Below are 24,649 nucleotides of genomic sequence, written 5' to 3' on the forward strand. Positions count from 1 at the left end.
CCATCGAACTTGTCAGTTATACTTTTTTTTTGCGTCAGTTTGACACCGAAAAAATACTGTTAAAGACGATCGGTTCTTATGGGGGGTTCGCGTGACTGTTCAAATTGAAGTGATTAAAGTGATTAAGAGTAAGAAACTGATAATACAGTACTAATTTCATGATTTATTAGTTCTATAGACATGTACGTCTAAAACTTAATACTCAATTTTTATTTAAAACTGTGTTTTAACGTTATCATCCGAGTTTGATTATCAATAGATGGTAACTGCGCAGAGAAAATATTATAATTTTTCGGCAATATATAAGATATTATAGTATTTAAAATATGCGTACTTATTTATACAGCATTTATATAATAAAAAAAATCACGAATTTAATCATGTATTATCGAAGTACGTATTTATATTAATAATTGCAAATTTTTATTAATTGTCGATAATGTCATCATTCTTTAATTATTTCCAGACCTTCGGGGCCCCATTGATATAATCACAAAAATTTACCCAAAGGCAAGGTCGTCTTTAATAGTATCTCGTCTGATCACTTTTGATTATATTTTTCACCAAGACTCTCGAAGACGCTTTCCGATGCGTTTATCTAACGGCCGTAACTTGTCTGGCACATCTCATTTTTCCGATCGCGAACATACAGTGACGGAGAGATGATATTTTAGATATTCCTGGCACACGAGTACCATCGTTTAACCGGATCAAACGAGATAAGTAGCCAGCCATTAGGAGAGGTACACGTAAGCGGAAGGTACGGAGGTAATTTCTAAAAGACGCGACGCGTTGTCTCCCGGAAATGTATAGTATTGTATATATAATATATGCATAAGTATATGACTTTGACCGAGACGCTCCTTCTTTGTGCACTGACAGAAATTCCAGAAAGAGATTCGCAATGTCTTCCGTTATATTTCAAGCATACGAGAAACGCATGAATTCTCGTGTTCAAACACGAGTAATGATTATACGTCTTATCGCTGGATTTACAGAATAAATTCAACTTTCGGAAAAATTCATATTTAAAGAAGAAATATTTTGATAGACAAACATTGTTAAATTCATAATGTCAAATTATATATAACTTGAATTATTCTTAATTATTTCTATAGGTCGTCACACACTGCTTCTATTATATTATTAATTTAACTATAACAATAGGGTTAAATTATTTAACTTTTTTGAAACTAATCACATAGAAATAGATTAATTCATATTATGACATAATTGGAAAAGTTAAAAATAATTATTATTTAATTTAAGAGATTAAACTACACTGTTTCTTTAGTACTTAACAGTGAAAATCTTTTTTACAAAAATGTTAAAAATAAGATTCAGAAATGCGTTTTTATTAGGATATTTTAATCCCACTGGCGCGCACAATTATGAAAGAATACACTGTAAAAAATAAAATGTTAATTTTAGAAACGTATAGTAGACTTTTTAAGCATACAAAAATGTTAAAATAAATACAAAATGCAAATTTTAACATTTGTGTTAAAATTAATATTTTAATTTTGACAGTGGTATGAATTGATAGCAATTCGTCAAGAAAATTCACGTATTTCGCGGTTTTAACGGTTATCGTACTTGCATAATATCATAATATTACGTGGCGATAAGATTGCGAGATGATTAAGAGCATTTTGGGAAAGAGATGACACCTCGATAATATACCGCGATTGCTCGGATCAATTGCGCAGATTACGATCGCGAGTCCGCTTTTTCCAGCGAGGTACGAAAAGTGCAAAGTGCTACAGTCAGCCGTGAACGACGTAGCTAGCTTTTTTAGCGGACTCGCTCTCGCGTCGATGAGGTCATCGCAATTCTTTATTCGCATACGGTTACATATACCGAGAGTTTTGTAATCACGTGCGTGGTTCTCAAACGTAGAAGACCCCCGTTAGCAACGTGAATCGTACAGCTCGCGCGGTTAGTATCTCGCCATTGAATAATGCAACGAACATGCTTTAGCCCTTTAGTTCCCCCATGTGATGTTTATTTGTCTGACGTACGTTGCCCGTTCAAGTATGGAAAAGCTTTTCGATTTCAATGTCATTGAATGCAAATATCACGACGACGTATAATTTATAATAATTTATATAATAAAAACATTTATATAGCGGGTTGTTTGTACAACGAGATTTGTTATTTTATTGCGTATGTTACAATAAAATTTTCATTATCATAAGCAAAATGATAAAATATTGTGTAACATAATTAAATAAGACTATATAGAGTATTATAAAGAGAATCTTTTTTTTAGAATTTTTTTATCATTAGCAAATTATTATTATTATTAACAAATACTAAATTCTTTTTAAGACTGTACAACTGATAAACAATAAACATACAAGAAGAAGGAAATATTATTATTAAGTTATGATCAACAAAGTAACACGTACTTCTACTTTCTGGTTATGTGTTGATATATAATAACAATAACAAATACTCTTTATTAAAATATGTAAAATTTGCATATTGAAATAAGTAAATTTTATGTAATCTATAGATGTCTCTATATATATCGGAACGTGTCTGGAAATGGAGATTGAGACATTAAGCATCGTGTGTTTTGTCGCATGAAATCTTAGAACATATACACCATTATAAATGCAAGGAGAATTGCCCATGTATCGAATTTGAAGGCAACATCTGTGCGAGAGAGAAAGCTACAGAGTTCGAAATGTTCGCATTGCGCATGCTTAGACCGTCTGTGTGAATTGTACAGTTGTTTAGTGTTTCTCACACATTGACAACAAAATGGAGTAAAGTGGCACGGGGGAAACGGGCTGAGTGGCACATGCGCATTACAGTCAATTTGGACTCTATAGTTTTCTCTCTCGCACAGATGTTTGTTTCAGTAAAGCTCTAGATATATCACAGTAGCACGAAGGTCCTTCCTCTTTGACCTAATAACCGCATCATATTAAAAAAAATTACTATAACAATACTGAGCGCTTATTGGACTACAGCCACCGGGTCAAAAATGGCGGCCGAAATAACCAATAGGAAAATTATCGGCATTTCGGCTCCGATAAAAGGATTGCGCTACTTTGGTATATCTAGAGCTTTGGGCTTTTCAGGCAACTTGAGATTCAGCACTCAATTCCTCTTCCATTTATATATTACCTATATTCTAAGCATGAGACACCTGCGGTTCGCAAGATCGATTCGATCGCGAAGGATCTCATGGGCGTGACGACAGATGCCGACACTCATCAGGGTTTCGCGCACTATATGGAATCGGAGCCGTGAAGGTAATGGACTATGGAAGCGCCTGCGTGGCGCGTTCCGCACCGCACCGCACCGCACCGCGCCACACATTCGAATGCGTTCCGCGTATTAGTGGCACACATACGTTTAGCACAGCGAGGTAGTTCGCCGCCCGCGCTTCCTTTTCTTCCTACCTCTCTCACGGGGTGAGACCCTTTTGCCTTGCGTTCCGCCCGCATTCTCTTCAGTGCACGTCGTCGAAGGTGCGTGTACGCAGCATACTCGCGTCTATGTGTGTTCTTTCTTTCTTTCCCCCTCCGGCCTTCCTTCTTTCCCTGTTGCCGATCATTGAGCCAGGATAAGCAAGAGGAGCGCGAGAGCCGGAGCGAAGAGGCAGGCAGGCGAGACGTGTTCAGTACGCCCGCGGCCCTCTCTCGACGTGTACAGAGTCGCGTCGTCGGTCAAGTTACCCACGGCGACGCCGACGTCGATCCTTCTCGGGAGGAGCATCGACTGTAAGAGAGAGAGAGAGAGAGAGAGAGAGAGAGAGAGAGAGAGGGAGGGAGAGGGAGAGAAAGAGAGCGAAATCGATCGTCCAGCTCCGTGGATTAGAAGTGTGCGTGTGCGACATCCAGGTAATAACGAGGTGGCGTTCCCCGGTGACAGATTATACGCGCCCTTCGACTCGGAGTCGCTCCGATCGCGGCTCCATTCCGTACGATCCAGGAATCGAAACACTCGATTTTTCGATCGCCCTCCAATTGGTCGCAAACGTCGCTCTCGATTCTTTTTTTTTTTTTTTTCCTTTTGTTTGCCGGTGCGAGACGTCAGGAAAGATGCGTATACGCCCAGTGAGGGAGAGCGCTCGATCAGGTTTAGGGCACGAAGGAATTTACAGTGCGTGGATTTTATTCCGTTGTAAACCGTATAGTCTTCTTTCAAGTACGAATCTCTTGAATGTTTAAGTATCCTCTTCATTAGATAATCCGATAAGAAATTAATTTCGGATTAATCTTATTAATTGGTAGTATCATTTTTGATAATTGAGCTCTATTTTGAAGTTCTATATTTTAAAGTGTACATGAAGTTTAATAGAAATTAAATGGAACTGAAGAGAAGTGGCCAAACATTAAAAAATATATGTCAATTCCGGAGACACAATTTATCTGCTGTGAAGTTTGCACTTTTTTCCCTTTTTTCTCATGTTCAGTAATATCATATATACAAGTAGACATGTTGAACACACCCATGGGATCTCCTTTTTCATCAGTGTGGTCTTTTAAGAGGCTTGAGCAAAAGGCTTTGAAAAAAAAAACAAAAAAGAAAAGTTCAGGCAAATGAGAGTATAAATGCGGTAATTAGAGCGAAATAGAATAATCTTACAATATGATTTTTTATGTTTATTCTTCTGATACATGAGATTCGTACGTTTCAACTTACAATCAATTTGAAGTCTTCATCAACGATTAAGTCGTTAAATTTACAATTTAATTAGAAAATGTATGTTTTCCAATGTGTGCAGCCGCTAAAGGATTGATAGATAAAAAAGGCTTTGAATATATAATTGTTGTAGATTTACTGTTGTATTTTTGTTACGTCGATGCCATAATTATAGCAGCTTTTGAAAACTTCTTTGATTTTTTAAAAACTCTTTTAACAGTTTACATAACCGTCTTTATTCACTACAAAATATTAAGAGAATCACAGTATATATTTTTTGAATTTTTTGCTAAAGATGGAGGATAATTTCATAACTGTGGATTGATTCCAAAAAAAAAACTTGTGTAATTTTTCATTATAAATTTTTACGGCTGAAGAGGACTGAGTAAAGTTCGAAACGTTCCATAAGTTTTATGTCATTTACAACGTGAATAAACTTATATTATTAGTTTGATTGGCTCGTTAAAAATTGTTTAGCTTGGTTTAATATCTTTATTAATTACTTTACATATATACAAGCGAATATTTATATACTTTTGAGTATTGTTGTTAAATGGAAATCTTTTTGCGATAAAAGTATATATTGATTATATTCAAATCAATTGAAATAATTCTGTCTCCCATACAGTAAATGGATAATGTTAAGAAAATAAATTTATATTTATTTGCATAAAAGGTTCGTTAACCTTTTTCAGATATTATTAGCATTTGTTATCTGAACTATCTGAAATATGCATTGTCTATTTACGGGTGAAAAGTCACATAGTTCACATGTAGGTATACGTACATAATCGCTACTGACGTTTGTAACATCATCTGCTTACATTAATGAGATCGCGATGTAAGATATTGCAAATTCAAAGTCACGTTATTGTTAGAAATCACTCATCACTAACTTATCATATATTTGAAGTTATTATAGTTATTACTTACATTATTCAAGATTATATTAATATTGAAATATATCTTGCGAAACTGAATTGTATCTCAGATCTATCTTATAAGAAAATATTAAAAAATTCAGAATTCCAACTTAAATACTTCTGTGTAAATTTTCTACCAGGTGTTGAAAAGACTACAATTTACAGTATAGGACTACTTGTAACTAGTGTATAAGACAGATGTTGTCAAAGACAAATTTCTTATTTGATTTCGTGATAATCAGTGAATCGTCCTGTATATTCCTACCTTCTTGATCGAGTACCGGCGAAAGGTCGCGTTACCGTCGATCGAATCGCGTCGCCGGCATGTCTGTCCCTAATAGCGGACTCCCATCGATCTGGCGGGAAGATAGCGAAAGGGACAGGCATCCGGTGTTATCCATAAGGGTGAACGAGGATGGAAAGTACTGGTGGCGAGTAAGGAGGAGCCCTCGAACTCGCAGGAGTCGCAGGTCGCTCGCAGACTGAAATGAAATGTTCGAGAAAAGTGTGTGATTTAAATGTTGTGATCGTGATGAAGTGAAATAAGCAAAAGGTAATCACGTCTCGCGATTTCTCTCTGGGACATCCTTGACGTCGAATCTCTCTTCAATTGTAATTAATTGTAACAGACTTAGTGTTAAGAATTCGTCACGCGTCCGCAGGACGACAATAGTTGCCGTGTCAACAATGGAAAACGAGGAGAGATCGATACGAAAGCGCGCTACAAGTATCCGATAGCCTTCTTCTCGCTTCGACGGCATCAGTGCTGTAACTGTCGATGAAAAAACATATACGGAAAAAGACGAAGATCTCTTTCCGTCACCATAGTAACAGACCATCTTGATACACTGTAGCCATTCTCTTTCCCGTTCCTTCGGAAACGTCATGTCCCACGCGCGCGGTGAAAAAATAATTCTTTAGCTGAAAAACTGACTTTTTTCTTTTTTACTAGCTTCACCTTTAGGATCTTCTAGCGATCGCTTACGTCTTTAAAATGCTACGCACTCAGCTTTAATAAATGCGCGGTGATTTAATTTTCATTTTACGTCTCTCATAGACATAGTAATGGTACTCTTTTAGGTCATTTATCTGTCTCATATTTTAAATATTTAAAGATATTGCGAAAGAATTTTTACCATCTCTTATAGCTTCTTGAAGAATAAATCAATGACGAAGTTAAGTGAATTCTAAAGTGAAAACCGAACTTCGCTGTTTACCTCTATCGATGATTTTTGCTGAATACGATTTTTATTGAAAATTTTATTATTTTGCACGAGTGCATAATATATAGGTTATTAGAACAGCGTATCATTCTGCAACCTTGCGGCGAACAGCTGGCATTTGTTAAGGAGGTTCGCGTTTGATGAAATATAAGACAAGTCTCTAATGTAGATGTAATACAAGAGTTAATCATATCAATAATATCGAGAAAAAATTTCATTGACTTTTACCGTATATCGTTTTGAAGATATTTAATCCTGAATTTCTAGAATTTTACATTACAAGTAAATGTATAAGCTTTTTCTCGAAGAGCGATTATATAATATAATTAGCAACAAGAATGTACACGTACAAATTCTTATGGAAGATCATATATCAATTTCTGCTCAACAATTTCTTGAATTAGCGTCCCTTTTTAAATTAGAAGATTATATTAACCTAAATATATAAATACTTGAACTAAAGCATATGATAACTACGAATTAAATGCATCTAGTCAAGTTTTTTTGTCAGTGTGCTAATTCCCTAAAATGACCGAGCGAAATAATTACTATACAATGAAAAAAAAATGATAAAATTATGTTTTTTGTATTAATGATAATAATCATGTCCTTTTTATACTGATAAAAATAAAACTAAGCATTCATTAATACTGATGAAAATAAAACTAAATACTTCGTAAAGAACATAATTATTGAAAAGTGAAAAAAAATTCAGAATTTTACACAAAATCTAAAAAAAAAATAAAAATAGCCAATAATGTCCGTTCGATACTTATAATGTTAACTTTCAATATAAGAAGAAAATATTTAGCGCTGTAAAATTTTAAGTTTACATCTTCGTTTTATGATTCAACTCTTAATGTGCGTGATATCTAGTCTTGAATAGATAGATATATAGTCTTCGAATTTTTCTAATCATTACGAAAACTGACAGGCGAATTATCGTGATGTACCGTCAGAATAATGCCGAAATAAATAATATACCGTTCAATCTAATCGTGAATGTCGGAAAATGATTAGGATGATGTCACGGCTTGAATCATTCTTGCAAGGTATTTAACTACCCGATGACGTCAGACGACACGGCTGCTGTCAGGCGTCAATGCGTAAATAACAATAGCATGTGTCTGTGTGTAGATTATGCAAACTATTTTTACAGATATTACTTACGTAATGGTTTACTTTATTTTAACATAAAGCGAGAATTTAAATTCTCAAGAATCTTCAGTTACGCAAGATGTGTTTCAAGTTCTTTCGATGAAATAAAAAAAATTTTTTAGAAAAGATAAATAAAATGTTAACAGTTTGAGAGTTTCTTTTGGAAAAAAACTATTATCCCAAGTTGAGAAGTAAAACTCAAGTGATACTATCATTATGACATATACTCGAAAAAAAAAATTATTATACCAAATTAAAAAGTGAAATCCAAATGGTACTTATCGTTATTATTTACTTAACTCTAGATATGATGCATCATATCTAGAAAATATTTGATATCGATAACTGTGATATCGATAACCAAGTTAATTCCATAAAATTTTATATACTATTTGTATAACAAATTTAATATCGATAACTAGCGTCAAGTTAAATTCCACTTCTTACTTCAAGTGATGTGTACTGACTGAAGATTTTTCTTATTCCTAAATAATATAATAATTTTAATTCTCCTTTAAAAATTATTACATAAAAATTATATCATAAAATTTACTTAACTCTAGTGAGACATGTATTATTTGTATACAAGATTTGATATTAACAACTAACGCCAAATTAAATCCTATATTAAATTAAATAAAAAATTATTAAACAAAGAATTTCTTAAGATCATAAATGTAATTACACAACAAATAGCAAATAAAGCTTTTAACGGTCAAGCTGAATCTTATGTAAGTGCTCTTAAATAATTCAGTGTAAATTTATATATTACATATGTATGTAGTCGTTTAAACTGCGTACCAAAATGATTTTCGGTCATGAAACGTAAATCCAACTGAACCTTAGTATTAATATCACAAATTCATTTGTACTTTAATAATTTGGTACTCATAATCTTCTTAGGAAGAAGTATTTCATCTTAGAATACTAAGTATTAGTAACTAGAAATTAGAATATTAAGTATTAGTATTTTAGAAAGATCTTAATAATGCTGAATAACATATTAAAATCTGTAAATAAATAATTTTATTGTGAAAAATATTACCTCATTTGAGATACAAACCCCGGATGTCTTACATTCCGTGCGAGTTTTCTCAACGTTGAATCGATCAGGCTTTAGTAATATTCCTCGTAATAACTAGTACATATAGAAGCAACGTTTTTTATTAGACGTAAATATGCAATATTAAATAAAGAATTTAAAATCTAAGAATTTTGATTGCATTATATTCTGTGAGGTTATCCCTGCGTAAGAACTTTTGCTTGTTTGCTCTATCAAACTCTCATCTCACAAAAATTGATTGAGAACCGTAACTCGGCACGACTTCATCTCTATGAGAGATACACATTCTGTGAATAGCATACGTTGCACATTTTTGCGCGTAAATCCGGATCGGTAATAGATGTTTTAAACCTTAAGCCGTAAGAAATTGACCAATTACAATCGAATGCGAGGAGAATAATTGACTATGATTTGTTCATTTTTTAAGGCTTAAAAATCTATTGTAGATCCGAATTAAAAAAAAATTGTTATTGACACGCGTGAGATCGATTCCACGATCGGTGACCGTGGTCGGGAACTAATACCAAGCATCGTCCAACTCGTGTTTTCGTTTTCTTCTCGATGCCTCGGCTTGACTCCCGTCAATTCATTTTGGTCCATTACGCAACCGACAGGATATTACACAAGATCATGACTCCCTCAATACGTGTAGCTTCAGCGCGAACGATCATTTATACCTTTTTCGGTGGATTGGCAATTCTCGTTCGTGAGCGGATTACCTTCGTGACCTATATTGAGGTAAGCGGCTTTTGAATACCGAATAGTATACAAGTTCACGCTTTGCTTAACGAAGATAAGGATACATCCGACCAATTGTAAAATACAGTTGAAGTTACTTTTACGTAACAGGAACGAATGAAATGTCGCTTAATTTCTCGGTCGCTCAATTATTAACGACCAAACGCTCATATCGCGAGAGATGTTTTGAACGTAAATACTTGGCATCACACATTCGACACGCCTCGACGTAATAAATCGCAATATCACAAGTATGCATCCATCAAAGCGAATAAACACGAGTCTCGAATAGTGAAGAGAAGCGAATGAACGTTGGCACACTAAAGCATCCAATAGTATATAGCATCCAATTTATCGAGCATGCACGCGCGCGAAAGTACCACGGCGGCCTATTTATCGTGAAAAATAAATACTCTGGTTTAATTATATTCGTAGTCGAACGCAATTTTTATCGGCGAATGACTCATCGCATTGCGCTCGAAATACTCGGGTCGGAATTTTATCGTGCAAATGACGAGCGATAATAGATAGTAGCAAGCTACCGCTCGCGACACGAATTTGCGTGCGATACCAATTCATCGGTGAAATATTATTATCTATTGTTTTTATTAGAAGAATTCAAATTGTTACTACATGTATGACGATATCACCGAGTGATTAAATTTATTTTAACCCTTAATTCACATTGTATAGAAAAAAGTTGTTGAACGGTGTCACTTTAAATATTTTTATTATAATTTTTTATTTGGTACTAATTTGCGTAAATGAAGATTAGAAATTGTAGCTTCATGTTTTAGACATCTATTATTATATGTTTAATTTTTAAAATTAATTTATTATAATTTAGAATATGGTATAAAAGTATTGTATGGTTGTAAGATACCCTGTATATACAATGTATATTTGTATATTTGATAACAAAGTAAAAAATATTAAAAAATCTAGGTAAAAATATACCGAGATCTCACTCCGATGACCTTGACACTTGTTATCAAGGTCACAATCCTGAATTCGATCGTTATCCCCGTATTAACAAAATTTTTATTAAAGAAACGTAATTTTTAAACAGAAAATATATATTTTACTATATATTTTTCACATATACTCTGCTATATGGTCTATATAATGCTATTCTTTTTTTTGAGCCAAAATAGAATAAAGGAGACTTTTCACGCGAAGTGAGGTCCACCTCACCTCCCCCTGCCTAGGGGAAAGTCATTCGCCCCTAGCGATATACTAGTGGAAAGTTGAACGCCCCTAAGCAGGAAGAAAGGAGGGTGGATCCCGCTTCGTGTGAAAAGTCGAACGTTCCTAGGCAGGGAGAGGTACACCTCGCTTCCGCGAAAAGTCGGATTCCTCTCTAAATATACTGTCTTATCTATAACTCAAACTTCTTACAAAATCAGTTCAGAAAGAATCAAACTATCAAATCTATAAATTTATTTTGAAGCGTATAAAAAGAGACTCCTGAAAGACTACTTAACTAATCTTTTAATACAGTTTAATGAAAATTGCGAAACTGAGAAAAAACTTGTTTAACACTCAATATGTTAATCGTTACCTTCTAACCAATCGAATTATGCGCTTTGTACGTGAGAATCATACGTATGCGTGCATAATGGACATTTTCGAGGGAAGTTGCTGCACGCTCTTGGGGGGATAGGACACGCGAGGAGGCGTGGCGATAAAAGCGGAAGTTAAATCGTTAAATTTCGCTTAGTTTTTTTCCATGAGTCTCGCAAGGCTGATCTCGTGGAAAAAATTATTATTCGAAACTTGCCGGTTTTCCAAATACAAAAGTTATTTGTTAAATATTATCTATATTTGTAATCGAGAACGCGCGATGGAGACTGCGATTAGCGTATAAATTGCATTGTCAGAGAATAATTGACTTTTCCAATGTTACTTGTTAACATTTTTGCAGTGTAGTAATTATTAAAAATACTATTTTGTTTAAAGTATTTAAATATCTGTATTTAGATATTAATATAAGAAAAATATGAGATATATAAAAAATATAAGATAGCATAATATAATAAGGAAAATGAAAAAACACATTTTACTAACTACAATGCCCGATTATAAATAAGTACATATAACACGCGTCCTCTTCTCATCTTTATACTAATACAATACGTTTCTTTTAATTTCAGCGAAGGTAGAGAAAAAGTACGCGTCTCATTGTTAGGTCCGCAACCATCGCCAGCAACGCCAGGTGTTCTTTTGCTGGAACCGATCACGCATTCGACAGGACTCCCAATAAACATGGCCAACAATCCCGCGGAACTTTTGACCACGCACACTGAGCACACCACGCCTGCCTACCACACGCAAATTAGGTAAGATAAAATTTAGTCTCACAAATAAAAATTCAACAAATCAAATTATGAGATAAATTAGAACATCGCCAATTATTTAAGAAACATTTTGAAAAGAAATGCGCCCCACGCGACCTAATGAGCTTCTAATTCTTTCTTCGTAAACGTAAAATTTACGAAATTATTAGAAAGTTAATTAAGTATCAAAACAGGAAGGGCGGGAGACACTTGAAAATCATTGAAAATGGCAAACATCATCATCTCCAAGAAGGATACACTTCCTGGTCTCGTTGCGTTGAATTTTTTGATGATACTTATCGTCTTTCGAGGCATTATTTTTCGATTAAAATATCTTGAAATTATTAGAACAAAAGAGTAAAAAGGAGTGTAAAAATCATCAAAGATGAGAGACACTGTCTCCAGAATAATTAGCCTCCCATGCACGATTCGCGACCCTTGACGATCTTAATGGGCCGGAAGTGACGTTCTTTTCTCTCTCGGCTCCACCGCGCCCCTCTATATCTCTATTGACGTACCACCGCACTACCAAACTGTTTACGATGATTCTCCGTGGTTACTGCCTGTTCGTGGTACAGTGCAACTATTACGCATTAAAACTGTCTCTATCGCTGTCGACACTACGGCATGAGCTAGCCCGCATTACATACAAATTTCTCAACGATTTTCCTTTGTCAAAAGAAAGAAAATATATGTTAAATAATAGGTAAAGATAGCGTGAGTATTTATTAAATACGAATATATTTAACTTTTTTTTCTACGCAACTCTAAGGCCGATACTAAAATCTTTTTAAGACGGTACAATTGATAAACAATAAACAAGAAGAAGGAAACTAATAACGGTCGAAGCTGGATCACAAATGCTTATTAAAATTATGTGTGAATTTTATATACTGCGTATATAGTCCCCCTAATCGCGTGCCGAAATTTTTTCAGACTTACAACGCAACACTAAACAACTACCGCAGTAATATCACTTTTAGTTAAATTGACAAACAATCTAACAATTTTTTATACTTATAGTATCTTATTGGATCTTAATATGTTGAAAGACATATATTAAAATTTAACGATGTAATATTAAATTAATGATAAATCAAATTCTGTGAAAAATAAGATTGCGAAGAATATCACAAGTTGGCGTTTCGTCTAAGGCCGATATTTCATGTGTGTGTTTTTGTTGTACGACAAATTTTTCAAGTCTGTTGATTAGTTAAAGGATAGAGAGATTTGAGAACCTCTCTGTCCGATACTTATTTGTCGCACGACAAAATGCACAAATGAAATAGCATCCTAATCTCTCGACACTCGACTTATAAAAAGAGCACTTTTCTGATTTTTTTTCCGGTGAATTTGATTTGCGATGATGGAGGATTCAGGTTAATGGGGGTATTATACTAGTAAGCGTTATTCAGTAGAATATTACGTAAATTCGTGCAAATGTCATATAAAGTCTCTAACTGCTAATGCAAGCAAACATACATCGTCTGTGACGAAATGTATGCGCCTGGAATCATCATAAAATTCCTCAACGAATCTGTTTATATTATATAATTCACAACATTACAATCATACAAAAATTAATTTAAATTGAAACTTACATTTGCATAATTTTTATATATATTCCAGCCAGAATTGGGTGTAGTGAAAAAGTTAATTAATTTTGACCTAATTCAGTTACATTTTAGATTCTTAAATTTTTCACTTAATTTAGTTACATTTTTTATCGATAGTTATTTATTTTTAATTTGACTTTTTTGGAGCCAACCGTTAAACACAATGCAACAAGGGGGTTGATAAGTACATAAATAACATCCCAAAGTCGGGACAAGGCCTACTCTCATGAGGTTTTCATAACAATGGATTCTTTTTCTGAAATTATTTAATCCCCAGCTTGGAGGATCCATACATATGTATATTCATCGATATATGGGACCTACAATTTAACGCCTGATCCCCGAACGGCGCTGACGATCATAGATCTCTTAATCATCAAGCCATTTTTAGCTCCTTAAACGCGGAAAGTCGCGTATGTGGGCGCAGGTAGGATTGATCCCTACAGATCACGAATCAATCGCACTGAGTAGCAAGCCACTCGACGCCTTGTAACTAATTCGTATCTTAAAATTAAGTTAAATTTTCAAGGTTATTAACTTTAACATAATTTATTAGTTAAGAAAGAAGTTTACTTACTCAATTCCTCATTCCAGCAAATACTTTTGTGTTTGTAGATATTTATGGAAAAGTAGCTTAACACAAAATCGCTCGTTAAATATCTAAAAATGTTAAGGATTTAACAGAATTTATTTCTTTTCTTTTTGCGTGTGTGTATGTGTGTGTTTGCGCGTGCGCAGATAAGATTGATCGGTATTCATATAATTTCTTTATGGCTATACTATTCATATAAGTTTTATTGGAGTATTTTATCGTGCGATTCCAATACGTAATGCATTTAGATATCGAAATAATTGATTTTAAAAATCCAAAAAAATGAAGAAAAATTCGAGCGGAAAAGCTCTGGTTTTGAATTTTCGTTAAGAAACCTGTAGACGAAAAGGATACGAAAATCTGTTCGGCACCCTATACATTCAGGATATATATATACATATATATATATCCCCTTCCACTCACCCTATCCGCCAGGGTTACTATTACCCAATTGTGTTCTCACGTATACATTGCAGTTTCTTTATCCATTCATACACACGCCTTATAGTATATCCCCGCGCGGTGCATATAATCAGGTCCGAGCTAAGTTGGTCCTGCACCGCCCGCACCGCCATCACCACCACCATCACCTCCACCACCACTGCCACCAGAGCACCACCGGTACCACCACCATCTCAATGCACTGGCTTCGCCGAATCGCTGATACCAGCGCAGCAGCGCCCGGTACCGGCACTCCGTTCCTGATGCGCGCGAGTCCCGAAGAGAAGGGAGGCAAGAAAGAAGGTGAGGGACGCGACAACGGAGGACGGTAGAGATCGATATAGCGTGGGTGGATGTGCAGAGGTGCGGTGAGGCCGCTGCCGCCAGTCGTGCTGTCGGCTGCATCGACGGACATTCGCGCGCGCTCTTTTTCTCACTCCCTCTCCGTCTCTCTCTATCTTTCTAGTACCCCCTTCTCGTTGGTCCGTTTCTTTTTCTCCTTCTCCATTATGTAGTTGTCTCCCTCGTTCTCTCCCTGCCTTTTTCTCGAGCTGCCTTTTTCTCGAGCTCCCTTTTTTAGCCCTTCGTGTTCATCCCGCATGTCATCGAATGCAGCCGATCGCGAGCAACGTCGATCCTCGGGATCACATCCCCGATGACACGGGGTATAGTGATAACACGATCACAACAGTGTGATAAGGCCAATGATGTGGCATAGTGAACAGTGCGGTGATTCCTGCGTGTATTGATTGGGATTAATCCGGTCGGGCTCGACAGTGAGTCAAGAGGATAAATCAAGATCCATCTAGATCGCGTTTGAGATTTCGAAATTTCTTCTCTCTCTCTCTCTCTCTCTCTCTCCTCCCCCACCCTCTCTTTAATACACGTGCGTGGGCGAGGATGCGTGTCACGCGCGATTTTTCTCGGGGCTGCGCTGGGAAAATTTACTGTAACTTGTTGTAATCCCCTAATGGCCACGCGATCTGACCGCAATCTGTGACGCAAAACGCGCGACGCGACCTCGCAAATAACGAATGCAGTGCTCTAGCGAAATCAGTGTTTCTCTTCTATTGCGTACTATTTTTCATACTCCCCACGGAGTATATGAAAATATATTCCTGAATCGCTGCAAGGTCCTTGTTGAATAAGTGGAAATCGTAGGATGCCGATTGCGAAACGCGACGAAGGACTTCGGACACGGTGCCCATGAAGTCACCTTTCTCCTCTGTCCTTTTCGATATTTCACTTCTTAGTGATAATTTAATCGGCAAATGAATCTCTTTTATCTTCACAAAAATCTGACACGCAATTTTGTGCTTATTTATACTGTAATATTGAATTCTTGCAAATTGTCTTATATTGGCAAACAGAATGAAAAATATACGAAGAGAAAAACTCACGCGTACGAATCCGATCTTCTTCAAAAGAACGGAAAATATTCAATCGCTTGCATTTATTGACTTTTCCGCGTGCCATCTTGCTTTTATCTGTATATTTCTAGCGCCTATACTACATGTCTATACCATTTTCTTTGTTTTAACTATGAGCAACTGACTTCAATATTCAATTATTCCAACTGAATGTATACTATATCGTGTTCGAGGTTAAAGGTCAATGCTCAACTCGTTTTTTAAATTGGCTTTAAAAAGCCGCTACTTTTACGAACATATTTTCTACTTTATATTGTAAGGTAAATGTATCAGTTAGTTGACATGAACCAATTGTTGGACAAAATGATAAAATATTTCATGTACACTGAGAGAAAAGTATATCGTATTTGTGACTATAATTATATAGTAAAATAATTATAGTTAGGAGCATCATTTTTATAGTTATTATTGCTATAATATTAGTAACAATGATCTTATATGTATATCTATCAAACGGTACAAAAATTGTACTATAAATTATGATAATTTTAAATATTAATATAGAGTATGGAAATATGGATGGTAAATAGAATAACCATTTTTATATAGTAACTGCAATCATAATTACAATGAAAATAACCATTTTTTCAATATTCGCTTACTATTTACATGTGGTAACAATATATTATGGTCGTTATGATTATAATTTAGAGTTTTGGTTACTGTAATTTATATAGTCAAAACAATTATAAATTTATGGTTGTCCCAAAAATTAGCTATAAATTATATATATAATTAAATTATGGTTATTCCAACCATTTTTTTCTCTCTGTGTATAAAGCTTTTAATGATATGTACGATTCTAAATTAATTTGTTATTAAATGTTTATAAACAACAAATTTATTTAGAGCCGTATATCGTTAAAAGCTTAATATATTTAAAAGTTTGTACCACTTTGTTGAACGTATTGGATCATGTCTAACTAGTACATTTACCTTAGGAATTGCGAGACTCGCGAAGCGAAATTCAGGGTAATCCGAATGCGTCCATGTCGAACCGAAACATGTCAAAGATTGTGGCCGGAGAACTTCGTCTTCGAAAACCGTGACCTGCCTTAACCCTGTTCTACAGTAGGATTGCAAGCTGTAAGAAATTAATCGGTCATAGTCGATTATTTTTTTCATGTTCAACTGTGATTGGCCAATTTCTTACGGCTTACGATTTGCGACCCTATCGTAGAACAGGCATTAGGAAAGTTTAGAACCTTACGGGATACAAAATCTCCGTCGTAATCACCCAATTGCCTAAATAACCGTAGAAACATGAATTAACCATATTGGACAATCGTCAAGCGAGTCTTGAATTATTATTTAGTCTAATGCATCTGGTCATATTAATTTTGTTTATCTTGTAAAATTACTGTATATTAATATATCGTGGTAATCTTTTCCGTGAAGAATTAATAAATCTTGAAGATTTATAAAAAAATTTCAAATTATTCATATTAATTTGAAGAAATTACTTTTTAATTCATTACAATAATGTTATTTTACGAGTCAGCTCTTGAAGGCTTCTACAATTATGTTCAGAGCAACTCTGCCCCCTTGGGTATGTAGTTTTATTGCATTTGCTTTCGAGCAACCGTCTCACGTTCATAAAGACTAAAAGCATATTTACGAGGGCGTGTCGCGCGTAAAACGATGCAACGAGACGTATCTCGAAGAAGTGAGTAGGTTGAAACAATGGCGGTGATCGTGGCGTAAATTTTTCAACAAGTCTTCGTTCTCTCGTCGCATGTGTGAGAAAAACGCGCCGTTACCACAAACAGGATAATAATAACATCCTCATAGATGTGTGCGCGCTTCGAGCGGCGCTCGTGATGTAAAATAGATCAGAATGTTCCTGTTAATATTTTCATAAGCAATTGAGCTCTTTTTGATCACATACGGTATAACTTTGTTAATTTAACTAAATTGCTTTATGATTTTACTGACGCGAGAAATTATTTTTAATTACTTAACGAGATCTCTTCAAAGTGATTTTTCTAATAAGACTCGGTAATGAAATTAAATTTATTAAATGTCGTGAAGATCTCAGAATAAATGGTAATTCTCTCTTCTTATAAATAATATATAAAAGTTTGAAAGTTCCAAAATTAATCACAATAAATTGACACGGCGCGCGGCGTGTAGAAGTTTAATCTTGCATTGAGACGTAACCGCGCGGGCAGACCGGTCGAGCCTTATGACATAAGTTTTTGCCCTCGACCTCCTCATCTAAATAACGCATGCTCTCCATCTCGTTGATCTCCATTAAATTTCTTCACAATAAATTTCATGTCGTGTGCAGGTTCTCGCATTACCGTCAATTATCAATTACTCGTCGATAAATGCAAATAAACGTTGTTAAATAGATTATATTCCTGCTGTAATGATCGTTGAGCTACGACAATGGTATAAATATAGCGTTAAACATTCTTATCTGTAAAGAATTGAATTTTTTATCACAGAAAACGATTTTACCGAAAAATTCGTACTTATTGGAGGTAAATGAAATTCTTAAACAAGCATATTTTAAAGATTTCGATATTTTGTCTCTTTTTGATTTTCAAAACTGAAAATATCTTGACGTGTCTTAATTTGTACATTTGTTAGTTTAAAATTTATAAGGACAACATTTCTACTGGTACTATTTTCTCCTTTATAGAACGTTTATTAATTGTTTTGAATTAAGTAAAGTCGTAAATCTTTAATCTCGACGGATCAATGGTTTCAAGTAGTAAAGGTATAGCTTTGAACACACTAAACTTATCATCGCAATAAGCATAGCCATCTCAGATATTTTACAATGGAAGGCTAATCGAGTATTGTATCCATTTCTCTTTATATCTCTCTCTTTCTCCCTCTCATACACATATTCGCTCTACCTGTGAGCACCGCAGGGAGCCTGGTCCAGGTGCGTGAAGTCGATCACGCAGTCGCACATGATGAATCCGTGATGACAACATGCAGCGCAAACGCATGCACGTATTCCCCATGCTACGTGACCTTATAACCAGTAGCACAGTACAGATCGCGAAACTAGGTCGGGTCCATAATGCTCTTTCCCTTGCCCTTTGTTAACAATTCTCTTTTCCTTGAGATTTTCTGTGTAGCTCAAAATTTCGGCTACAAATAAGATATCACATTTACTATAATTTTAGTCATAAATCTGAATTCTATTCTACATAATTGAAAAATTTATCTTACGTTTAAGGTCCAATTTCATAACTCACGGTTAATTCTTAACCAAGTTTCAACTTATTTCTTATTTCTTTCTAATTCTAGAATTGGAAAGAGATGAGAAATCTGTTTTTTTCTCAACTACTTGCAATAAATTAAACTTTTTAAGAAGAATTAATTATTGCGCTATATCTTTCGCGCTGGCTCCAAATCATTAATATTTTTTATTTATATTGTGTGAAATAATAATCACATTATGTTAAAAATTTAATACAAAAGTTTTAATAACCGTAATTTTACACAATTATGATCCAAACATCCTCAAGCACAAAAACATCGATGTGTTAATAAAATAATGAGATGAATCGATTGGTGTAAAGAAAACACATAGTTGCTTTAAAAAATATAGGCATTTAAGTATTAAGGTTAACGATTGTTACAAATTTTAGATATATTTAATATTTTATATCAATACGCGCGCGCGCGTAAGCCAGAATAAAGTGTGAAATAACTTAAAAACTATTGATGTTTCGATATCTCTATCTTAATACTTTTATATGTAGAATAATTAGAAAAATCATATCATATAAAAAAAATCATATAATTCTATTTAAAAAAGTGGAGATGATTATATCTTTTGGCGCCTTCGTCTAAAAAAAGCAATGTGACCAAAATACGTCCTTGAAACCGGATCACTTTTATCTGAAACTTTTTCAATCTCACAATTGATCTCATTCTTGAAAAACATTTTAGTGTGTCAATTAAAATAAAACACCCAGTATATCTATGTGAGATCAGCCATGACCCATATTTTCACCCCAGTCGTATAACCCCCATAATCGTTGAACGCGAAGGGAAAAGAAGCGTTATGTACCCTGTAAGAGCTAAGGTACACGTCATTAAACGATAAGCAAAGCAGGCAGATAGCTAGGCAGGGCGAGTCCGTGCCGGCCGTTAATCGGGAGCCTGAAAATGTCACATGGCTTGATATAGTATATAATCATCATGAAAACTTGCTCAGTAGTTGCTTTTGCTATGACGAAATCGTGAGTGACAAAGCGCGGCATTCTTCTCCGCTCCTCTCTGTCCGCCTTTGACCCTTTAACCCTTTGGGATGGTATACCTCACACTAACTTTTTCACAAGTTATACTCAGACGGCTGATAGTCTATTCATTGACGACTAGGGACACATAGAGATGTCACGAGTCAAGAAAAGGTCGATATTTCGCCGGGGACAGGTATTTTGAGCAGAAAAGTTCATATGTACATGAGAAAGTTCATAGGAACGTTGAGAACACGTTAGGTGATTTGGTCTATATAAGAGAAAGTTTCTCTATTTGAAAATATTAATCAATATATATATAATAATTTCAATTAATATATTATTTAATAATAGAAGTCAATTATAGTTTGATAGGAAAACAATGAAGATTTACACACATATGTACTTTATTTTTTTCTTACTATGTCTTATTTATATTTTCTATTATTATCTTTTTGATGTTATTTATATTACTTTATATAAGTAGTATTATAATAAAATAAATTATTTTGAATTATTATTATTAAAGTATTTGAAATTGTAAATACACACTACAAGTTTATCATTAATTTTCTATTATATTTTTAATTTACTTTTTAAATGATATCTCCTTATAAATTAACATAGCTATTAAATATGTATAGAAATTTTGATGCTAATATAATAGTTTCTATTTTATATCAATTATAAATACCTAATTATGTTTGTAATCGTTCAAAATGTATGTTCATATATAGTTACTACTCGTGAGAACTTGAGAAAAGTATTCAACGATGAATTCAATGAGTAATGAAGATAAGTGGAGTGTCCCTGCATATGAAAGGCGCGCATGCGTTAATTGGTTGACAGAGTTCCATTCACAAAGAAGAAGTCTCTGTGCGTGTTACGCATCGTCGGAAATGAATGAATCTTAAATGAGTTACGGACAATCCCTCCAAAGACTTCAAGAAAACGCTCGCGTTCTGCTTTCGTGTCTTATGGCTCAGAATGCACCGTTTTAAACTTCATTTTTCTTCGTAACTGTGTAATAAAAAATAAATGATAACCGATCTTTGTCTCTGTCCAAATGTAACGCCGAAATGTTCTTTTTAGACTTCAAAACTTATCTTGATTTCTGCAATTTGTGATTCGCGTGCCGTTTCGTCAAGGAGTCATTGAAATCATACGACATACGTAAACAGTGCCAAATCGATACTGCTCGTGTTCTACTAGGCAACTAGTTGCACAACCAAGTCACAATCCTGAAACGATCGTGTTTTTACTCTCTTTCTTTTCTAACATAAAATCTTTCATTTAGTACTGACTGTAGACAATCGTTCAATTGTCTTCTTCAATTATTTTGTTAACCTGTACTTATTATAAAAAAAAAATTTCTTTTATTTTCATTTATTTAATGCCAAATATTATCGTTTAATGTTGAATATTATATTTATTCTACAGTGTGTTTTAATTTTTAATGCATTTTTTACGAGAATGGCGAAACAGTGACTCGAACCTTCTTAAATCCAAAAGCGCGAGTAGAATGCGATCTACTTCAAGATGCTGACTCAACGTGTAAATTTCCGGGCTATTTTTAAGCTGCCGTTGTGCGCATCCTCGAAAATACCATCACGAGCGAACAAATTAACGAGTTTTTGCAATACTATGTATCTAGATACGATGAACGCTAAAGTCACGTTATTTAGTGGAAAGTTAAACTATTCATACTCACGATCCCCGAAGAATGATTTCTGCTAACAAGTACATGTGTGATACACGCACGCTATCCTAACTAGGCGCGACGGCCATGCCGAAGAGAAGAGAAAATGGGTCACAGACTTTCCTGAAATAGGTCGCTTCTTGATACAAGTCAGCCCAGGTTTTCACGTGGCGGAAGCAATTCTCAGCTTATCCGCGTTACAAGCTTGCGAGGTTCGTTTAACGATTGAAGTTTTGTCATACGAAAATGAGAACCTTGGAAATGCCTCAAATAGGTAAATGTTAACTGCGCAGAAGTAAAAAGTTTGATATTAAAATGACATTAAAAATTATACATACATGATAATTATAAATAAAATTATAAATAAAAATAAATTATATAAGTGATCTTTTAATCGTGATTTTTTTTACGTTTACATAACTAAGTTATTTGAGATATTTTCACGATTTTTATATGACAAAAACTCAATCATTAAAGAATTTTATAAGCTTTTGATGGATTCATTGACAAACAAAAAACGTAAAAACTGAGAAGTAAAAAATATCGTGATTTAAGATACAATCATTCAAGGCCAAGAGTACACTTTTTTTTTCTTTTGTATTATATTTATATCTTGTACAAGAATCCGAGTTAGCAGTAAAATGCTTAAGTTATTTCTTATAATAATAAAGTTACCGAATTGTACCGGCTCTTAAATTGTACTACCTCGTTTAAAAATTCAATTATTGTACTTACATACATACTTTCTTACGGGTTATTTAAGAACTATTGCAATGCTGCTGCGTTACACTCATAACATAAATAGGAGCGTTGTTATTTACGCGTAAATGAAAAATCTTGATAGTGTTGCTATTTTTCAACGTATTTTATAGCAAAATTACAGAAAATATAAATGAAATAGCCTAAACCTTGATCGTTTGTCGTGATTAGAATATTAATAAAATTTAATTGTTACTATAAACATGGAAAAATTTGCAACGTGAAATATGACAAAAAATTCTCTCCGTGTATATATAAATATACAGTGCATCACAAAAGGGTTGCAACAAATTCGTAACCTGCTTTCGACAGTAACAAATGATCAATAAATTCCTACGTTATTTTTATGTCGGTCAGCTTTACTTTATGTATATTGTTCCGCTAACTTAATCTTCTTTTAACGGAACATTATTTAAAAAATAACTAATACAGCAACAAATTTTTTTCTTTGATAATTTGTTAGCAACAAATGAGCAATAAATAAAAATGTTAGTTAAAAATTGATTCTGCTCATTTTGTTCCGTTAATTTATAAAACGTGAAAAAATTTATAAAAGTAAACTCTTTTAATCTTCATATGGAAAATGCTTCCATACTTAATGCCAAAAAACTATTATAGAAGTGCAGGCAACTGAAACTGTTGCAGCAGAATACCAGCGCGATGATAGATTAGTTTTTAAAGAAAAGACTTAAAAATTCACTATTCATTTAAATCGTCATAACTTATTGAAAAAAATAGAGTAACAATTAAAGAAGCATTTAAAGAGAAAATGTTATACTGGAAACGTCACTCATTACTGAAAAAATAACTTATTATTTGTAACTAGTTTACTTTAAGGGTGTTTTCATATATGTATATATATATATATATATTTTTTTTTTCTTGTTCAGCTTTTTAAAAAATTATCTTGTCGCCGATTGTATATATTATTATACATATACATTCGGCGATAAGAAATTTTTTAAAAAGCCGAAAATAAGAAACAAACTTACTTAATTTCGCACTTCAAGATGTGATAGAAACCAACACGCATTGCTTTATCTTGCCAATTTTGAAATGTCCCGAATAATGTTCATTCTATCTTCTGGTTTTCTACGTCAGAGTAAAGAGTCGAATAAACACTCGATAGGTTATTTCGTATTGGCCAAAACAGAAAACACTCGATGGAAGACTTTCCTCTTGGCAAAGCGAGCAGTCTTAAAATAACGCATGGCTCTCTCTCCCCCTTCCACTTTCTCCCCTTCTCTCTCTATATGTATCTTCTCACTCTCCCCCTTTTCTCTCTCTCTCTCTCCCTTTCCGCTTTAGAGAGAAAGGAAACAGACAAATCTCAGAGGGAAAGAGCATTAGAAAGAGTTAGAGGAAGAACAGATGTTGCAAACGCGCTTAAAAATAAAGTGTTACGTTATTGTTCAAATTCGCTCGCGCGCGTGAAGAAATTAGCCAAGTTCTTTTTCGAAGACGAGGCAGGGACGTTTTGGTCTGTCTTTTAGTTAGAGCCTGTCGAATTTTTATAAGGATGAGAGCACGATGGCATGTATGAGAGTCAATTTCGCATTCGGTAGAGCGTGAGAGAGTGAAGGAGAGAAGACGAAAACTCTCACAGAGATTGCCGGGCTGTCAAATGTTGCTGGACGCAATAAAAAAATGACGACCACCCACGGCGGCCACATGTACTACGTAATTAAAGTTCCCAAGGATACCAACGATGGCAACGAGAGGTAATCGCACACTCGCATCTTCATTACATAAGTATATCCTCGATAATACCCCTTTCTAAATCCACTCCAGAAATCGCGGTTTC

General features: G+C 34.4%; 1 protein-coding gene across 6 annotated transcripts in view; it reads left to right on the top strand.

The window, feature by feature from the left end:
• The window catches only part of LOC108782215 (uncharacterized), a 69,828-nt gene that overhangs the window by 36,765 nt on the left and 8,414 nt on the right, over positions 1-24,649 (top strand). For all 6 annotated transcript variants that reach the window (XM_018550427.1, XM_018550425.1, XM_018550431.1 and 3 more), the window contains one exon: positions 11,921-12,106. In XM_018550427.1, the coding sequence (XP_018405929.1) occupies positions 11,921-12,106 (186 nt within the window). The remainder of the gene's footprint in view (positions 1-11,920; positions 12,107-24,649) is intronic.

The sequence above is a fragment of the Cyphomyrmex costatus genome, unplaced genomic scaffold (assembly GCF_001594065.2).
Source record: "Cyphomyrmex costatus isolate MS0001 unplaced genomic scaffold, Ccosl1.0 scaffold97, whole genome shotgun sequence".
Taxonomy (NCBI): Eukaryota; Metazoa; Arthropoda; class Insecta; order Hymenoptera; family Formicidae; genus Cyphomyrmex; species Cyphomyrmex costatus.